The sequence below is a fragment of the Aphis gossypii genome, chromosome 1 (genome assembly GCF_020184175.1).
Source record: "Aphis gossypii isolate Hap1 chromosome 1, ASM2018417v2, whole genome shotgun sequence".
Taxonomy (NCBI): domain Eukaryota; kingdom Metazoa; phylum Arthropoda; class Insecta; order Hemiptera; family Aphididae; genus Aphis; species Aphis gossypii.
The window spans coordinates 32944165-32965863 of record NC_065530.1 but is presented as its reverse complement, the minus strand read 5'-3'; the positions used below and the strand labels follow the sequence as shown (position 1 = coordinate 32965863).

At 26.3% G+C, this 21699-nt stretch overlaps 1 protein-coding gene and 1 long non-coding RNA gene across 2 annotated transcripts in view; one reads left to right on the top strand and one right to left on the bottom strand.

Annotated features, from left to right (window-relative positions):
• LOC126550953 (uncharacterized) overlaps positions 1-4829 on the bottom strand; it is an 18397-nt gene extending 13568 nt beyond the window's left edge. The window contains exon 1 of the long non-coding RNA XR_007605006.1: positions 4168-4829. This is a non-coding gene — a long non-coding RNA (uncharacterized LOC126550953). The remainder of the gene's footprint in view (positions 1-4167) is intronic.
• Positions 74-21699, top strand: LOC114128985 (uncharacterized). Its single transcript, XM_050203688.1, has 9 exons — positions 74-1016; positions 1082-1306; positions 1975-2226; positions 2304-2438; positions 13395-13766; positions 15543-16142; positions 16597-16821; positions 21049-21300; positions 21403-21699. Exons 1-9 carry the CDS (start codon positions 128-130, stop codon positions 21567-21569), a joined length of 3117 nt encoding a protein of 1038 aa, XP_050059645.1. The 5' UTR covers positions 74-127; the 3' UTR covers positions 21570-21699.

Here is a 21699-nt window from a genome sequence, read left to right as displayed (position 1 = left end):
AAAAATAGTAAATTATTCAAGGATAACTAATACGTTATTCACTTTAAATCTAATGAAAATAGTTTATGCTAATACAGTTTTAACTTTCGTGTGTATTGAGTTAGTCGTATTTTGTATTTTTCATACAATGTTTGCGTCCATCTCCATTTGGTGGATAAGTATAATAACACTATGTCTACTAATTTTTACGATTATTTACTATTTTTGTACTTATACATTTAATAAATGGGACAAAATCAACGTGCCTTATGTTCAGCCAATTCCACTATTTGGTAACTTCTTCTATGTAGCTTTTGGAATGCAACATCCCATAGATTTCTACAGGAAAATTTATTATGAGCTGGCTGGTCATAAATATGGAGGTTTATTTCAGATGAGAACCCCATATTTGATGATCCGTGACCCGGAAATAATAAACAATGTTCTTATCAAAGACTTCTCATATTTCCCTAATCGTGGTATTTACTCAGATTTCTCAGTGAATCTCCTGTCGAATCAACTATTTTTCATGGAAAATCCCCAATGGAAGTTAATCAGAAAAGCGTTGAGTCCAGCGTTCACTTCAGGCAAACTCAAGCTAATGTACGATCAAATCAAAGAGTGTAGTGATGAACTAATGAAAAATATCCATAAAAACTTCATGAAAATCGACGATAAAATAGAAGTGCGAGACATGTTGGGCAAATATTCAACCGACGTTATCGGCACTTGCATTTTTGGTCTAAAATTAAATGCCGTGAGCGATGATAATTCTACGTTTCGAAAATATGGCAAGTCTTTATTTGTCCCGTCACTTAGAACACATTTAAGAGAATTGAGTCTGATGATCAGTCCTACTCTTTTGAATATCCTTAAATTTAGGGATTTCCCAGCGGACGCCACTGAGTTTTTCCATTCAGCATTTCATGAAACGATAACATACAGGGAAAAAAACAACATAGTCAGAAACGATTTTGTTCAAACTTTGATACAAGCGAGAAACGATTTGGTTTTAAACAAAAGTATACCTCAAGGAGGTAAACGTGTTTCTTCTCGAAAACTTATGAATAATTAATGTGGATTTAATTTTATTTGTTATTAGAAAGATTTTCAGAGTCACAAATTATTGCCAATGCATTTGTTATGTTTGCTGCTGGATTTGAAACCGTATCTACTGCTATGAGTTTTTGTTTATACGAGCTAGCGTTGAAGAAACATATTCAAGACAGAGTACGCCAAGAAATTAATTTGAAATTATCGAAAAACAATGGACTGATTAATAACGAATTGTTGATCGAATTAAATTACTTAGATATGGTTTTAGCAGGTAATTGTTCAAATAATACATTATTTTTATTTTTTACCCGATTGAGAAATCTATTGATATTACCATAAAATATTTTTATTCTGATATTTTGTGGTTGAGGAGAGTTTAGAAAGTTTTTGATGATCCCAATCAGCTATTGGAAAATAGGCCACACCGTAATATTTACTTAACAGAGATATTTAAATTGTGTTCCTAAAATTTGAATTATAATTAAATAATTTTTTCATTTCGTTTTGATTTAAATACAATTTTTTTATTGTTAGAACATGTTTAGATTGTCTATTATTTGGTAGTTTTTGGTATTCTTATTTCATAAATTCGAGTCTCGAGATCGCTTATAATTATTAAATAATGTTAATATATTTTTTTAGGAAGATTTAAAATATACACTAAAACTACAGTACATTGAGATTTTTAAATTTAATGATTTAGCATAATGTATAAAATATATTAACATACATATTAAGATTAGAAAATTCCCAACTTTAAAATCAAATTCATAATACAGTTACTGTAAGTCTGTAACTATTACTTTTTGTAATTTTAAATTGCTTTTTATATACATTCTAAGACTATTTTGGTTATTTTTACCTTTCATTTGTTTTTTTCTTAGTACAAAAATTGAATCATGAAAATGTAAGTATATACCTAAATATTATGCTTTTTAGAAACACTTCGTAAATATCCACCAACCTTTGCTTTATTCAGAAAAGCATCACAAACATATCACGTACCAAATGATTCATTAACTATTGAAAAGGACCAAAAAATTATAATTCCTATTTATTCACTGCATTACGATCCAAAGTATTTTACGGATCCTGAAGTATTTGATCCGGAAAGATTTTCACCCGAAGAAAAAGCTAAACGTATAAGTGGTACTTATCTTCCATTTGGCGATGGACCTCGAATTTGTATAGGTATATTATTAAAATAATTACGTGAAATTCATATATTTTATCGAATATAGAAAATATTTATTATATTTATTCAATAGGAAAACGTTTTGCTGAGTTGGAAATGAAATTGGCTTTAGTTGAAATTCTGACTAAATTTGAAGTAGAACCATGTGAAAAAACTGAAATTCCTATACGATTAAGTAAAAAGGCTATAGTTGCAATGCCAGAAAATGGTATTTGGCTAACATTTAAAAAAATTACTTGCTAATGATAATAGATAAGTAAGTGATTTTGTTAATAAAATGTATTATCAATTTGTTAATTTTACTTATTAATATTTTAGAATATTTTAAAATATTTTTTAAAATATGGATGTATATAAGTAGTGTGAACATACGTAAATTGTGTGCTTTGTTTAACAATTTTAATACAGCTTGTCAATTTATTCACTTAATAAATTTATTTTTCTAGTAATATATATTACATATATATATATATATATAAGAAATCAATATTTTTTAATTAATATCTGAAAACATTATAACGGTTAGATATTTTTGAACACTCCCAAGTTTCTATTTCAAAATAGTAAATACTAAATAGTGATTATATATACTCAAAAGATATTTAATTGTTAAACAAATGGAACTTTTAATATTTTCGTTAACAACAATTTGTTAATATTTTATCACATTGCTTAAAATTAATGTCTAATTATTAAAGTAAAGATTCTTGAAAAAAACATGTTATATCGTTCTGCAGAAAATTGTCATCTACTTTATTAATATATAATATATAGGTAACTATTGGATTTTATGTATTAACTTTGGAAAAAAAGACACCAAATTGACTTAATTGTTTTTTATACTTTAGACTGCGTAATATCTATAACGATTAATAAATTACAATTTATTAAATTTTTTAAGAAAAAAATTCTGTGAACATTAAAAAAAAAACAAATTTTTAACTTAAAAACTTCAAATATTTCCTAAGATATTGCCTGCTGCAGGATAGTAGAATCACTTTTTTATAATGTAATAATAATTTACGAATCCGTACACGTGCGTTTTAATATCACCGTCATTTGTCTGAAGTATGACATTTAACACGCGAAAAGTACACGGCCGTACACATAGGGATTAAAAACGGGAATTAAAAATAAGACCGAATAGAAAAACTACATATTCAGTAAAGATAACACAATCCAACCGACCACTGATGCAGCCATTATATCAACGATCCGTGCATTGATGGTACTTACTTAAGCTTTATATAATACCGCTCGCTATATAGAGGGCTACACGAAACTTAAAAATAAATCTAGCACTATATACTTATAATATATATATATATATGTGTGTGTGTGTGTGTGTGTAGATATACGTACATGTGTGTATTCCCTAAACACGAAAAACATTAATCCTCAGTAGGTTTTCCATTTAAGAGCATAGGAAAGTCATTAATTTTTTATACAAAACCCATCGGTCGAAAATAAATCGAGATACGTTTTCGATGTGCAATCGTAGAGAGTTAAACATAATCTATACACAATATTATATTTTTAAATTAAACGAACGTTTTGGTTTCACACAATTGCTTGATTTGATTAACTGCAATAATATTTTATATTTACGTTCGTACATACTTATTTTTCAAAAAAAAAAAAAACACACATATATATATTTAAGTACTCATATCTATATTAATAATGCCGAAAAATTATAAATTGTTGGCTAAATAATAAACCAATAATAAAATGCTTATTGTAATAACTGGGGTTCGGATTTTAAAGCATAATAAGCCACTAAAAAGCACATGATTGTTTTAAAAAAGCAAAAAAGGAGTACCTGTATTAATTAATTTTATTAAAAAAACATGATCAAAAATTAACACAAAATAATTATAAAAATGAATAAAAACATAAAAAAGTGAATTTTAATTAAAAAAAAAAAAATTAATTACCATGTCTTTCCTAGATTTGCAGTTGTGAAACTGACTCAATATTGTCTGACGGAATATTTTTATACATAGAAAACGACTCTCTATATCCACTAAATTGAGCAGTGCGTACTTCACTTCATACAAGAGGTTTCAAATTACAACACTAAATCTTAAACTTTGAAATGATCGATATCGATGTTATAGACATACTGACCGTATAGGTAGTTAGTGTTTGCTATAATATGTGTAGATCAATATGTTTAATACATTTAATAAACAAGCTGATAACGAAAACAATAATAATCCAATATATACATAACGCATTCTGGTTTTTTACGTTTCTTATTAGTTCAATTTTTTAGTATTAATATATTTAGTATCATAATAAAAAAATAAAAATTCTGTAGCTGAAATAACTGAAAAAAACTAAAAATGTACCCATTAACATAAAAAAAGCAAAAATAAATTGGCGTATTTGGAATCAGAATGACGTGAAAAATGACGTTTTATACTTTTATGTATAAAAAAAAGCATATGCTTTAAAATCCAAGCCTAGTATTAACTAATAATTTATTATTTTCTACTATTATTTATAAGAATATAAGATAAGAAAATTATTAGGTTTTTCAACTTTTAAGATGGTTTTGTATAAAATATTTTACATAGTTTGTACTTTAAATAGGTCAAAATAAAAAATTCTAAGAACTAATTTTTATAATAATTGATTAAAATAAACAAAAAAATTAAGTAAAAAGAGTTATTTTTGCGTTAAATCGAATTTGAATTAAATTGTTTTTTTTATAATTTTTAAACGAATGACCGAAATAAACATGAAATTTTTATCAAGTATTCATATGATTATTTTGCATGTGTGAAATAATTTGAAATTATAATTAATAATTTTTAAAACTAAGTAAAAATGTTTGAAAAATTAATAAAATATTCAACATAGGTAAGTCATTCGTACATTTGTAAAAAAAAATATTAAAAATACATATTTCCACATTATTTTTTAAATGAATTTGAAGTTAGAATTTTTACAAAATTCATTAAAATTGTGAAAAATTCCAAACTATTTTGTAGGTAGACATTTATAAAAAATTTTCTTTTTACATTAGTTTTGAAAATGTAATATAAGATTTCTCATAAGTAGTATATATTGAAACCATAAAATATAAAAAATATTTAAGAAAAATAATTTTTATACACATATTAAGTAAAAATTTGGACGAAATTTTACGTATTCTAACGATAAATAATGTTGTTAAATATTTTATTCTAATTTAAAAACATAATGTATGGGGACTTAAAACTCGTATGTATACTAAATTACTAAATATAATATTACTTAACTTTATGCAATGACATTTTAAATTTATTTTAAGATATTATATTATTAGAATTTTGAGTTATAAAGGTTATTAATATGGGTTAAATAGGTACTTATTGTTATAAATGCACTAAAAAGTTATATCAACCTACTATAACTACCATAATATTAAAACCAAAATAAATTACTTTAATTACCTTTATAAATATAAATATAAATATTATCAATGTATATATTTTTGTATAAACAAAAAAAAAAAAAAAAAAAATGACTAGTAATGAATACTGAATAGTGAATTTTTACCGACTTTTTCTATCAAAGATTAGTTTGCGCGTTTGTTTAAAATATAACATACTATCTTATATCTCAATATTATAAACTTGTTTCATGTGTTTTATATTCTACATCATATCGTATGGTTAAATATAATTCAAATTACAGACATTATTACATTTTAAGATGCATAGAGGGGAGGGCTGACATTCGGATTGCAGGAGAGTAATCATCAGGGCAGTGAGTGTAGTCTCCAGATGGTAGATGAGCAAAGCGAGCAGCGACAGATTCTCTTATAGTATTTCATGAAAACCTTTTACTATTATGTATATTGTATACATATTGTCCAGTTATATTGATTTTATATAAATTTTTATAACTTATTTGACAAGAAAATTTGAAATTATTAGCGGGACAGTGCGAGTTGTTTGGCGAATCCTCAACATACTCTTTAAATTTTTATATGGCCCCTGAAACTTTGCGATCCCGGCAGTCTCGAGAAAATACTTTGGATTCGTGAGATCTCTTGTTTTCGATTAGACGTTTCGAACCACAGAACTATTATTTCGGTCCGAGCGGATTACCACGGCTTAGTGATATGGCACAGATGAGCATTCGGCCTTAGACGCACATAAAATACATAGATATGAACACAAATGTCTTGGCAGCAACCGCGCTTTTTGTTTGAATACGCGGCTATAGGACCCGTCGGTCACGCCTCGAGATAAAACTAATCTCCTACCCGGCCCCTCCATCCATCGCGACCCTCATAAAACAAACAGGCGTGAGATTCGGATAAACAATAAGAGCACATCAAATAGTACGATATTATTCATCATATCATCATTACAGTTATATTACAGTATGATAGTTACGCGTTTCGCGGGCCACGGTCTACTTGTTCGATAATCTGCACTAGACAGTCTACGTAGTAGTTGTTGTACCACAGATCTGCGCCTTATAGGAATATCATAGAGGTGTAGTTATATACATGATAATATTATAATAATATAAAATCGACAAGGACGAAAACTTACCTACAGAATTTTCTCGCTTCTAAATTCGACAGCTGCAGTGCGACATGCACCGCGGACTATTGCTGTTGCACTTCCACGTCCGGCGAGTTCCGGACCCAAGTTCCGGCGGTACAGATCTTTCGACATCCGATTCAAAAGCGTTATTTGCGCCAAAGAAATCGGCTAGAGACGTTTTAATGCAGCCCGCTGGGATTCTCGCGCACCAGAGATTTAAAAGTGTACCCATGTCTGCTTCGTCTTGGCCGTAGACGTCACTTCATCGTAATATTATTTTAGTTCGGACGATCGGATGCTATACAGGACGGGGGGACAAACCGGCGACGATTGGGACGAAAAAGACGTCTCAACGAAAACGACGTGGACTTTCCTATAACGGTCGACGTTTATGATGATAATAAAAATAGTATTTCAAGAATGGCGAGCACCGAAAATATATACATATTATGTATTAATATTGTTTGGATATCAATTACGTCGCTGCTGAATGGATCAAAACGAGGAATAGAACGTAACAACAAAAACCATTTGCATGCTCATTTTATTTATTCGAGGTAAATTAAAAAACAACAGCTTTATTTTTAAAGTTTAGTTTTTTATATTATGGCTGAAATTTGCCTACGATAGACCACATTATGATTGTATTGATTTTTATCAAGAATTTTTACATAACTATCTATAATGATGCACAATATCAAAATCTACCTACTTCTATGCCAGCCGATGAACCCTTGTCAAAGTCAAATACATACTTCTTGAATGCCAAAAGTACATCAAATTAAGACACAAACATTTACAAACATTTAATGTAATTTTCCAGATGGTTGCAGAATTTTTCCTAAATATTGTATACTTGAAACTTTTTTTTCCTTCATTGTTATATACACTATCTATACCTCAAGGGTACAATAAGAGTATTGGTTAAAATAAAAATTATAATACGTGAATAAACTTGATAAAAGTAACCACCCAGTGATGACCCTTTCAAATGAGGTACCTAATATATTATTTTTTACATATATTTCTTTATTTTTAAGTTAAAATATCCTATACTCGAAACTGCGAATAATTTAATGAATTATATATTATAGTGTTTTTAAATAATAATGTATAATATACGAGTTTAGAATGTACACATTTTAAATACATAAGTAATTTTTGATTTTATTAGTATCGCATCATTACAATGATGTGAATATATTTTTCACCTATCATCGTATTTTTAGAAAAATAAAATACTTAAATTTTTAAGAAACAAAAATAAAATAAGGCACAATGGAAATGTTTATACACAACTACTTTTCGAACATAATCAATTTGGTTTTAGTGTTGAATATTCAAAATGAACTACTTTAAAAAATATGAAAGTTTCACTAAATATTTAAAATATATTAATTTTCCTAACATGATATAATTATTAAAATATTTATTGATTTATGGAAATTTGACATATTATTTTTCACAAAATAGATTAACAAATATAATAGGTACCGTAATATAATAAACCTCAACTTTATACCAAGTATAACTTCTAACAGTATACCTAACAAATATTTTTGTCGTTTCCTCTAAGTTAAAGAAAGATCAAATAAATTTGTGGCCACATTTACCTATTTATAAATATTGTTGCTTTAGGTTTTAAAGCTTGTTTATAAAAAATATAATTTCATAAAACAAATTTTATTTATCAGTTTTAAAAATTAAATTAAATTTTTAAATTTTTAAAAAATTCAACGGTTTTTACACTTAAACAAAATATTTTTAACTTATGTTTTGATACTTTTTTTTAAAAATTTACTTTATAAAGCAAAATTTAACCAAAACAAATATAACACTACAAGTTATCAACAAACTTAAGAATACTTTTATACTTTTAAAAGTTTATGTTACAATTTATCTAACATTTTTAGTACAAAGGTAAGCTCCAAATTTTTTTTACATTACAATTTTTTACCTTTAAACATATTGAGACGAAAGACGGATGCTTAAATAATGGATTTTGTCTTTTTATGTTTACATATATTTTTGTATGAATGCCTTAAGTATTAAGACACAAACATTTACTACCAAAGTCCCTACAAGAAATTCTATAGTACTGAAAAAAAAGACAGTCAATACACCAAACAAATTTAGCTACTCAACTATATTAAGTAAAAAACAAACACCATCTTCAAAATAAATTAAATTAAATATAAATGTAATTAATATATAATTGCATCGGCTAAAAGCATCATAGTTAAAGCTAAAAATATATTGTAAGAAATAATATTATTAAAAAAGAGGTATTTTTATTTTTGAAAAAAGTTCACTGATCAATCTTATTTTAAAATTATTTTTTCATTTTCAATTAAAATAAAAAAAAAATAGCTGAGTAACTGAGTAAGGTATTAAAACCTTGCATTTATTTTAAAAGTAGTTAAGCTTTTTTAATATTCTATGAACTACTGATATTTTTAAACCTCATAAACCAAGTTTGACTTATCCAAATAATAATTGTTTTTCATAAGGAGCGTTGAACGGCGTAGTGTATAGGCAATATAGGTACGGCGCAGTGAACAATATTCTTTTCAAAATTATAATATTATTTGGTGCTTGTATAATATTTTTGGTTTACAGTATTATACTTATAAGATATGCTGAATTTAAAATGCTACAGTATAATTTATTATGACCTCCAAAATCTTTAAGATCGGAAATTCATGATCTATATTATAGTAATTATTAATTTCTTACTTAACTCTCGTTTTGCGCTGTACAATTTATCAGTATTTTTCTAATTTAGTTGGCCAGATGATTGCAGAATGGCTCCTTAATATTGTATACTTGAAACTGAAAATAATTACACGAATTATATATTATAGTGTTTTTAAATATTAATGTATAGGTAATATACGAGTTCAGAATGTACATAAATGTAATGTATAATAATAATAATAATATAATAATATATAATGTACATTTTATACAATATCATAAATATTTTTGATTTTATTAGAATCGCATCATTACAATGATGTGAGTGTGTTTTTCGTCTATCATCGTGCTTTTAGAAAATAAAATGCTTACATTTTTAAGAATTAAAAATAAAATAAGGCACAATGAAAATGTTTACACAAAACTAGTTTTCGAACAACATCGATTTGGTTTTAGTGTTGTTTATTCAAAATGAACTACTTTCAAAAATATGAAAGTTACACTAAATATTAATTAAAATATATTTTTTCGAACATGATATAATTTCAAAAATGTTTATAAATATATGGAATTTCGACGAATTTTTAGATTTTTTTTTTTATTTATTATGATAGAATTGTCATTTTTTATTCAAACTGTATCCAAATTTAATTTAAAGTCTCTCATAAATATTTTTTTTCAGGAGGTCTAGAAAAAAATTTAGCATACTTATTTTTTTTATAATCATAAGTTATGATTTAATTTAGATGGATAATAAAAAAATGACTGGGTTTTTTTGTTTCACGTTTTAAGTTGTTTGATTATTGTTCAACTTTAAAATGGTAAAATATTACACTATTACTTAAATTATGATTTTCTCTGTATACTATAAACCAAAATTCTCATACTATAATTTTAAGCGATTTTATAATACATTAAGAATTTTCTAATTAATTTAGTTATACATGTTGATAGCAATTTTTTGTCTCTAAAAAAATTATAAGTTGTAAACCTCTTTTGTGTTTCAGTTTTCTTAAATTGATTTAAAAAAAAAAAAATCAAAAATCCATAGTTAAAGTTTATTTTATACGAGTTTGAAGTTATTATATAAAATTTATTTTGTTGCATAAAATTGTTAAAATTATGAACATTTAATTAATTTTTTTGGTTAAAACTGAAAAATCTAATAATTTTACCCAAGAATAGAAAATTGAACACAAGGTTACTATTAAATGTTCTTATGGTAATTTCAGAATAATATGGTAAAAGTTTATTGATTAAACTTTTTACATAGACATTAAAAGTAATAATATTAAAATTATTTAAAAAAAAAAATAAATAATAACAATTTTTCCTATAAAAATTTTAGAATTTTAAAATTATTCTTATGTAAAAAAAAAATTATGCAATGCTAGAGTTATACAATTGATTTATTTATTCATATGAGAAGTTATTTATATTCAGTTATGTAATAAATGTATAATTATTTATATTATAATAATTAGACAATATTATTATAATTATAGGTAGTCAAACATATTTTTCTTATATTTTGTATTGATCTAAATAATATTTTTTACAATGTTTAAGACAATTATTACTATTTTTTTATATTATAAATTCGTAATGCCAGTTCGTCATTCAAAAATATTATTTTATCATTGGTTGTTTAGATTCTTTAAATATCTATATTTCTAATTTGCTTGTAAATTCCGCTAAATTAATCTAATTATATTATGAATATTTTATTTTTTATAGATTGCACCATTATATTATTGTTTTGTATTTTTCGAAGAATTAAAAATGTTGAGAATGATATAAACAATGATTGTTATATAATGGGTATACAAATTATTTACATAATTTATTATTAATCTAAATAAAATATGTATTCCAAACAATTGATATTTAATTCTTACGTGCATTTATCAAAACAATAAAATAATATCAATCGTCGAAAATTCTATAGAGATTATCATAATCATTTATTAATAATTTATATTTTAAACGATATATTAAAACATAAGGTATTATAAATTTAGCAATAAATAAATAGAACACACTTTTTTTTATGATTATTTACAATTTTTCACTTCTATGTGTATACTCTTCAATGTACGGGATTTGATAAATCGTACGAATATCTCTTGTATATAATTTTGATAGAATATAAATTAAACGTTTCACGTTCTAGTACAGCATTTTATGTCATGACAAAGTCAAGGTAATTTTGTTGTACAAAAGATAAATGGAAAGTTTATTCTCCGGTGGCATTTGATTTCCCCCATTTATGTTTATTTTATATATTTATCGTAAATAACAAAAACAAATCGTTGTAGTATCAATTATACTTGCATTAGTAAAAAGATTATTAATTTTAACTTTTTTGATTCTGATACTCATCTTGTTTTATGTAGTATATATATGTTTTATATATTCGATTTATAATCATTATTTAAAGTCTTACAAAGTGCTCGCTTGTCCAATTTAATTATTTATCGATTTTATCGTTTTCCCCTTAAATGGGTCGCATGAACCAAAAATGTAACCACGTTAAATGCAATTAACTGTGATTTATGGGGCTCAAGAACTTTTACATGAAACTTTTTATTGTATCGTTTTAAATTTTCACCCTGTTTGTCGATCTGAAGTGGTTCTATCTGTTTGGCTGCACATAATCTTAACTACAAAAATATTTTGAACACGTACCTCTAACTATCCTTAAATCCAATGATCAAATAAAGTTTATTTATTTCAGTCCTCAAATCATATAAATAAATGTTGAAAGATATATATTGTGTATGTTATAATTATTATACGCTTTACAATCAAAACGAAGCAAACATGGATTCTATTGATTTTGTAATTATGTTTTTTTTTTTTTTTTGTGAAAGTATATACTTCTAAACTTTACTTTTACTTTTTTTTAGATCGGTATATAGCAATTGGTACTGTTAGCCTAACTAACTAACTAACCTAACCTTACTATAGCAGTTGTAGGTAGAGTGGTATGTCACAAATCAATAATACATTTGAAAAATTATATAATAAATTATAATGTAATAAAATTTCAATTTGCTTGATTAGAGCTTGTAAGTTAAATATTTATTCGCTGAAACTTCTTTAGATATTTCCGATCGTTTTAAGTAATTTTTATTTGCATTTAGAGATGCTATATTAAAAAATCAAAACTTAAAATTAACAAATAATAATCATCTTTTACTTAAATAAAACTTCCCGCAAAATAATAACAACATCACTGTAAATTTCATTTCAATCGGAATACAATCAAAAACCTTTAGATATTATTATTCTTTTTTTTCACCCAGAACATAATTTATGGCGTAAATAGAAAAATATACAATATACATAAGTAGATTTCTATAAATAAATAGTTTGGAAGAGTAGCACACAGTAGTTGTTTGGTTAAAATATTATTGAATCGAAAAAAAAAGACCTAAGTGATTAAGTATGAACGACGAAAAAAAAAATCGGCAAAATTAAAAATGTACTTTTATTATTTATAATTGTTGAATATCGCAAGGTTATTAGAAATCATTAATAGAAATAAAACTTTTTAAAGTGAATAAGAACGAGTAAATTCTATAGACCGATAACGTTAATTATTATACTACCGTATTGGAATGTCCTTGAGTCATGTGAAGATGTTTGGTGAGTTTATAATAATCGTAATGTGATATTTATTACTCAGAAATAATTGTGTTATGTTTATACACTTCTTGAAGGACGTTTAATAATAAAAATGACCCGAGAAAAGTTTTTAGGCATTATACGTTTGATATACACGCACACGTATAAATATACGACGGATATAAAAATTTAATTAAACATTAGTGGCGCTACCTTTAACGCGTTACTAATCTACGGTATAACACACGATTACACGCGTGTGTACACAATTTAATACGAGTCAACAGAACGGTCGACAGTCGTCCGGCAGACGTTCGTTCGAACAGTAAAATTGATTTCGCATGTCCGTCTTCTACCCAAAACGATAATGTTTGAATTCGTCTACGAACTGTTCGATCTGAAAATGCTGTTGGTCACCGCGTTCCTCGGTGCCGCGTACATGTACTGCACGTGGACCCACAGCCACTGGTCCAAACTGGGAGTATCAAGTCCGTCGCCGCCGGTGCCGTTGTTCGGGCACGCGATGCCCTCCATGCTGGGCCGGATGCACTTCATGGACGTGCTGCACAACCTTTACCGGCAGCTGGGCGACCAAAGGTTCGGTGGCATTTATACGATGCGAACACCGCAACTGCTCGTCAAAGACCCGGAACTAATAGGTACGTACGACGAGCGTTATTCTGCGCGAAATTATTCCGTATGTGTAACACACAACCGATTGACGTAATATCGTACAGGTACTTATAATTTAAAATGTACCTATATAATAATATTTCGATAGATATTCGTTTATCGTATTGTACAATACTCGACGACGATTGAAACGGTATTATTTGGGTATGAAAGAAGAAACTGGTCGGTCCTTGAGATTATATTATTGCTCGGCGACTAAAAATGAAATCACTGCACATTATTGATTTCGTTTAGCTTTATTTTCTTTGATTAATAAATATGTACTTAACTAACCTTTATTCGTTATGTTTTTGTATCCGACCGTCGCTTTGATCGACATAATTTTCAGTTTCAATGTGCATTCGATTTTCTATGTATATAATAAACTGTCTTGTGGAGACAAGAAAAACATAGGTAATGCCATTAAACGTAGGTGTGATATTTATATTTATTTTAATACTCTTCGTAATAACTATACATAACCTTATCAGCTTTAATCGTTATCATACTTAAAGTTTGATTCTACATTTTTTCATTCATATAAGTTTAAAAACATATATACATGCATTACAACTTGCCATATGGTAAATGCATTTTTTGATTTTTTTAATGAAATTCTTATCCCTAGATATTATAACAGTTTCGGCAACTACTATTTTTTTTACTTTTAATCATATTTAAAAAACTCCTATAAACATATTACAGCTAAGGCGAGTGAGACGAGAGACGGATGTTTAATGAATGGACTTTGTATCCCATCCAAACTTTGTCTTTTTGTTTTTATATACAGTTTTGAATTTTAATAAACCTAAAGTATAATGATGTTGTTTTGTTGTGTAGGAACTTTTTTTTGGAAATTATCACTGTTGGTAAGACTATTAATATCGTTATATTCAAAAAATCTTATAAACGTATGCATTATCTACATTATTATTTAAAATGGATGTTTTATCAAGTTAACATATTATAATAAATGATGATCAATTGTAAAAATGTTGTTATAGACCAGAATAATCAATTTTAACTTGTATGTAATCTCATTAATTCATATTATATTCGTAGATTCCTAATAGGACTATTTGAAAATAATATTAAACAGTAAACAGTTAGGTATGATGTAATATATAATTATTGTACTATGTTTTATCAGTAATGATAATATTGATATAAGCATTATGTAAGTATTAAACTCAGTTTTATCAATCCCAGGTTGTTAAATGATAGTTTATTTTTTTTGAATTTCCACTGGTTAAAAAAAAAATGGATAAGAAAATAGTGTAATGTAATGGTTCGTTTTTAAATAATCATTTTCTGTGGTTTTTAAGTGATTTAGAACTAAATAATATATTATAAATGTTTAATTTGTTGTTGATAATCAATACTTTTTAATTTCAAATAACAACATGAGGTAATCGTTTTCCATTGACTCACATCACAATTCAGTAATTAATAGATGTTATAAACTATTAAAAATTTGGTCTGTCTTCATATGATTTTGTTTTGACAAATATTATTATCGTTCATTAATTAATCATCGTCACGTTTATCGTAATGATCAGTCATGTAAACTGTTTATAGGAGTATTGTTCATTTATACTCTGTTAACATAATTAAATATAATAACATTTTTTGCAACCGAATTTTCCAAAAAAAAAAAAAAAAATATCGTTATTCGCCCCTCAAAAAAAAAAAAAAAATTAGCTATTCTTGATTTTTATACTGGAAATATAATTATAATTTTTTGTTTTGTTTTTAATCCTTAGGACACATACTGATCAAAGACTTCAACAACTTCACAGACCGCGGGTTATACGCCGGCACACACACGAACCCGCTCAACAATAATATATTCTTTACGCGGGGCGAACGGTGGAAAACAATGCGGCAAAAGCTCAGTCCCACGTTCACGGCCAATAAACTGAAATACATGAATGAACAGGTGAAGGAGTGCAGCGACGGTCTGCTGTCGGCCATCGGAAAGACTCTGGACGAAGACGCCGGTCGAATCGAAATCCGCGAGATGATGGCCAAGTACTCGACCGACGTGATCGGCAGCTGCGCGTTCGGTCTGAAGCTGGACGCCATCAACGATCCGGACTCGGAGTTCCGGAAACACGGGAAAAACGTTTTCCAGCCGTCGCTGAGGTCCAAACTCCGAGTGGCGGTCATTTTTATGCAGCCGTCCCTGCTGAGCATATTTCGCGTGCATCACTATTCGCACCGCACCATCCGATTCTTCCATGACGCGTTTAAGCAGACAATCGAATACCGGGAGAAGCATAACGAAGACCGCAAAGACTTTGTACAGCATCTGATGAAGGCCAGAGAAGATCTGGTGCTGAATCCGAATCTAAAACCCGAAGGTAATCAATGTGAGAATAAATTGCAGACGATTTATTTTTTTCTTACCGCATACCATCATAAACAATTTTCCACGGGTAGATATCGATCGTCGTAACGACAAATAATAAAAACATATTATTATCGGCTAAATTTTATACCTACCTAATCACTTCGTATCGTAAATGCATTATAAATGCCGTGGTTGGGAGACGGACAAAAATATACCTGCATCGGCAAAACCATTACTGCCTTTACTCGTTCGATGTAAGATACTTATTAATGAGAATGATAATATTGTATGAAAATTATTACACAGAGTTCTTAAAAAAGTAGTAGGTATCGTTACATTTTGTAATCTGCGTGTTTTGTTTATCACTTATCAAAATTCAATTTTAAAACAGATTTAGACATTTTTCTTAAAAAACGTGATAAATAATATATTATTCACATATCATTTTTTTTTTTTTTTTTTAGAAAAATTTACGGAAATGGATATTGTAGCGAATGCATATATTTTATTTATCGCTGGTTTCGAAACAGTGTCTACATCAATGAGCTTTTGCATGTATGAATTAGCATTAAGAAAAGACGTCCAAGACAAGGTTCGAAAAGAAATATTGGAAGTTAAATCGAAGTATAATGGACAAATGAATAGTGAATGTCTTAACGAACTTCATTATATGGGCATGGTGATTAAAGGTAAGATAAATCAGTAATTTTGTTTTATTTAATTTTCAAACCGGAGAGATATTATTAATTCAAGAGTTATATTGAATTTGAATTCTATGTTTATGTAGGTAGATGTCATAAATATTTATTATATTACAAATCTTTTTATGTTAATTATTTTTTGACATATTTTTTTCGTGATTTATAACTTATCGTAGAATAATATATTTAAGATATTAGTAATTATTATTTTTTTTTGAATTTTTGATAACTTATTCATCTAGTACGTTCAATATTTTTAATCAAAAGCAATGGAATTTAAATAATATTTTGCAATTGGCATATTATATTTTACTGCATTACTGCCTATACATAATATTATTAACTAGGTATTTTATACATAACGGGTACTTTTAATTATAGTATTGAATGAATCTGTAAATACATACCTCAACTTGTCATTTTACCCCGTGCACTTCATTGCCCGTTAAAAATGCCAATTCTATAATATATGATTCGAACTTAGATTGGTTTAAAAAATCAATAAAATGATCAATAAAATTTAGTATTTGGTTTAACGGTATTCATTACTTCTACGCACTTAGTTTCATTACAATAATACACACATAGTCAATGCCTAATAGCATCATTTCCAATAGAACCATTATACAAATTTTGAAAATCACCCACTTTATCAACGGCTGAATACATAAGTGGTGTTTGATGAAATAATACGTTTTATGGAATAAACGATGTTTGTAATTTTACGATGTCTAAAAATGCATTAAAATAAGATCGTCGTCTAAGTACGAATTTTGTATTGCTACGTCATATTACGTGCTATGATACGTACGACCGTCAGTATAGAGAAATAATTTACTCTCGTAGTAACGTGTCGAAACGCCTTGGAACAATTCCTTAGAGCTGGGCCGATAGCAATTTTTCCGATATTTCGATATAAAACCGATATTTTATCTCCATGGACCGAAAAAAAAAATTTAAAAAAAAGATATAAATATATTTTTCAAAAATAAATAACCGATACACAAATCGTGGTTACCGTATTTCGTTTTTGAATTATTTTATTTTTTATTTATTATTTTTTTTTTTTTTAATTTTTTATATAGTTGGTATAACAACCTGACTTATTTAATTTTAACTTTTTTTTTAATTTTATTTAAACTCTTTAAAATAAACATTTTGAAATTCCGGTGACGTGGTGACACTTAGGAAGGTATTAGGTATTTAGTATTCAGTTTAGTTAATGTATTTAAAATTTTTACTGGTTCTACATATATACAATATAAATATTCATTTCGAAAAAGTCGATTTTCATCTGTAAATCGTCAAATTATTACAGTTATAAAATTATTATTATTTTTACAAATTAAAACTTATTTATTATTATACTAAGTTTTTAGATGCATTTAGAGTAACAAAGTACCCATTTTTTCTTTTTGAACATATGCACCGTTTTATAGTGCACTTTTGTTGACATGTGCATTTGAAAAACCCTTGACCATTATTTAGTGATCGAGACTAAATTTCATACATTAGCGAGAACCCAACTGTCAACTGATATTCTATATATTTATTTTAAAACTGTGCAATTTATATATTAATGAGCATATTTAAGAATTTCATAGAATAACTAGTTATTTAATGAAATAACGTATTCCATACATTACCACTAACATATATAATATAATATATTATGCTAAAAACAAAAATTATTTAGATATTTAATAGTATCGTATAGAAACAATTTCAAACCTACGCAAACAATTTATGTAATTTTAAATAATTAGCTCTTGATTTTCATAGAAAATCAATTTTTTCTTATAGATTTTATGCATTTGAATAATAATAATAAAAATCGAGTGCCTATATGTTTGATTATGATAACCTGTCAATATTTTAAACAAATATTAGGTTCATATCATATAAATCGTAAATGATAACCTTCATGGTATGATATGTAAAGGTAATATAATTATTATAATTATTTTATATGATTATTTCACATGTAATCAATTAGAGTACGATATTAATTATTGTTTCGATGAAGTTTAAAAAAAAAATAAAATGTTTAAGCTATTTTAATTCAATTTATAAAAAGTACATAAAAATATTAATTACGTAGATATTACAGTAATTATTAAAACTCAAGTACATACGTATAACAATAAACTGAAAATCGATGACTTGTTTTTAATCAAAATTGTTGTTGACGAATAAAAAAATATTAAATACTATTTAAAAAGCATTTAAAACAAACATATTTTATCAAATTTTTTTTAGTTTGACATTTTATCAAGTTACCATATATAAATACGAGTATATAATAAAAAGTAAATACTGATAAGAAATGCTAAAATTAAACTTACATAAGAAAAATCTTACGATACTTCTAAACAAACATTAAATAATATGTGTCTTCTATATGCGGACACTGTTGCTTATACCTAACTTCACCGTATACTCGTCGGAACTATGAAAACGAAAAGAAAATATAAGAACCCTTTTAGAGCAAGGTATCCGATTATAGAAAAATTAGGACAAATACGTGAAACCGCTTTGTGACAACATATTAAGTCTCACAGTAAACCATATAATAATATATTAAGTGCAGTGTGTGGGAAATTTCTCAGATTAACTGATGATTAAAACTGTTAATTTTAATAGATATATAATTAATTTTCAATATAAAAAGTGTTGAGATTATGTGTTATTATTTTATTAATGTTAATATGTACAATATAAAAATTAGTCTGTGAAATTAATGATGTGAGATGTCATCTTGGAAAATTCCGTGGAATATTTTATAGACCGGAAATTTATGTATATTATTTTTTCCTTAGAAAATTAAAATTTTCTTACATAATTTTCAGATATTTCTATGGTTATTTTAACATAATATAGTCATTAATTATTTGTATATTTTAAACGAACAAAAAATAATCACATAAGAATAAAAAGATTTTTTGCTGATTTCAAAACTATTAATAATAATATAAAATTTAATATTAGTATAAATAATTAATTTAAGTTATACACTTAAATGTTAGTCACCAGTGTAGAGATTATTTTTTTTTTTATACTATGTGAAACAAAATTGAAATTTTCATGTAGGTATTGTCGTGTTTATATTATAAATTAACTTTTTAATCTTATGGGATTTTCCCAGAGGATAGTTGAATATTTCCGATCTTTATTTTGTTCCTGGAAATGTTTATTGAGAAATATTGCTATATTAGAATATTACTAATCATTAATAATGATTAAAAATATAATCATAAAATTTAGTTCGCTTTATTTAAAATTATTATTATATTTATTTAAATGAGTGAATTATTTTAAATTATATAATATAGGTATTTATCATATTTATAAACTTTAATAATTGATTTGTTTTGTCCAACATTATCTGTAGTTGTTCACAAATATAATTTAACATCGAGAAACTCCGAATAATGTATAATATCAAATTTTCAAATCACCATAATGTGAATAGTAAGAAACCAAATAAAAACTACTCGAAATTGTATATAAAAAAGCGGTCTGTCGAAGACAGTTAAGAAAAAAAAATATCACTGTAACTACTAACTAGATGTTTTACTAACCCAACTAGTAAATTAAATATTATCTTTTATTCTAATAAAAAAGAATACGAAGTGATAAATTGTCGGAAAAAAATCAAATATTAATAATTGATTGATTAAAAGAAGATGTAAATGTTTGGATTTAAGTTAGAATAATATATGCCTGTCTTAAATTAGTTTAATCTTCACATATTAAATAATAATAATAATAATAATAACAACAATAACAACACTATTGCGTGTCTTTTTATTAAAATAATAGTTTTCAAGTTTGTGTTGATAGAGCGCACCATGTATACATAGTACTGAATTGGTAAAAAATAATTTGTTAATATTTATTTAGATTATGATATTGTGGATTAATGTAAACTAATCTTAATGATCATTTAATTTGAATTAATTCGGTAAATTATAATATTAAAACACATCAATTATATTTGTTTCTGAATAAATGGTAAAAACAATTATAAATATTATATTACATGTAACACATTTTATGGATGATATTATTATTATAATTACGAGAAAAATTACCATATCAATGTTTTAATGTTAATTATTATAATATTACCGTTAAAAACAACATATTTCGAAAAATTTGTTTCAACGAGACTATGATTGTATACCTTAACTTATAATTTGTTTTAATTTTCAGAAACGTTGAGAAAATATCCTCCATTAGTGACATTAAATCGAGTTGTGACAAAGCCTTATGTAATACCGGGGACACAGATTAAATTAAAAACTGGTACTAAAATCGTGATTCCAGTACACGCCATTCACTACGATCCAAAATACTACTCTGATCCAGAGGCTTTTGAACCGGATCGTTTTTCAGACGAAAATATACACAATTTGCAACCCAACACATATATGCCGTTCGGAGATGGTCCTAGATTTTGTATCGGTACGTTTTTTATAGCTTCATTACCTATAATTTTTAAATATGTTTCTTATGTGAAAAAATGTGTTTATTCAATATTTGTAATGATGTATTTGTGAATTTTAGGCAAAAGATTTGCTGAATTTGAAATGAAAATGGCCTTGTCCGAAGTGTTAACTAACTACGAAGTGACGTCATGTGATAAAACCCAAATTCCCATAAAATATGTTATCGGAAGTTTTGTAAATATACCTGAAAGCGTTTGGTTAAAATTTAGGAAATTGAATACTTAATTTTAATATAATAGGTATAGCGTGTATAAATAGGTATTTGTTTATTTTGTATATTGTGTAATCTTTTGACAAAATCTTCTGTATAAGAAAAAAATACATTTTATTAAAAGAAACTAATTCAATGATGAAA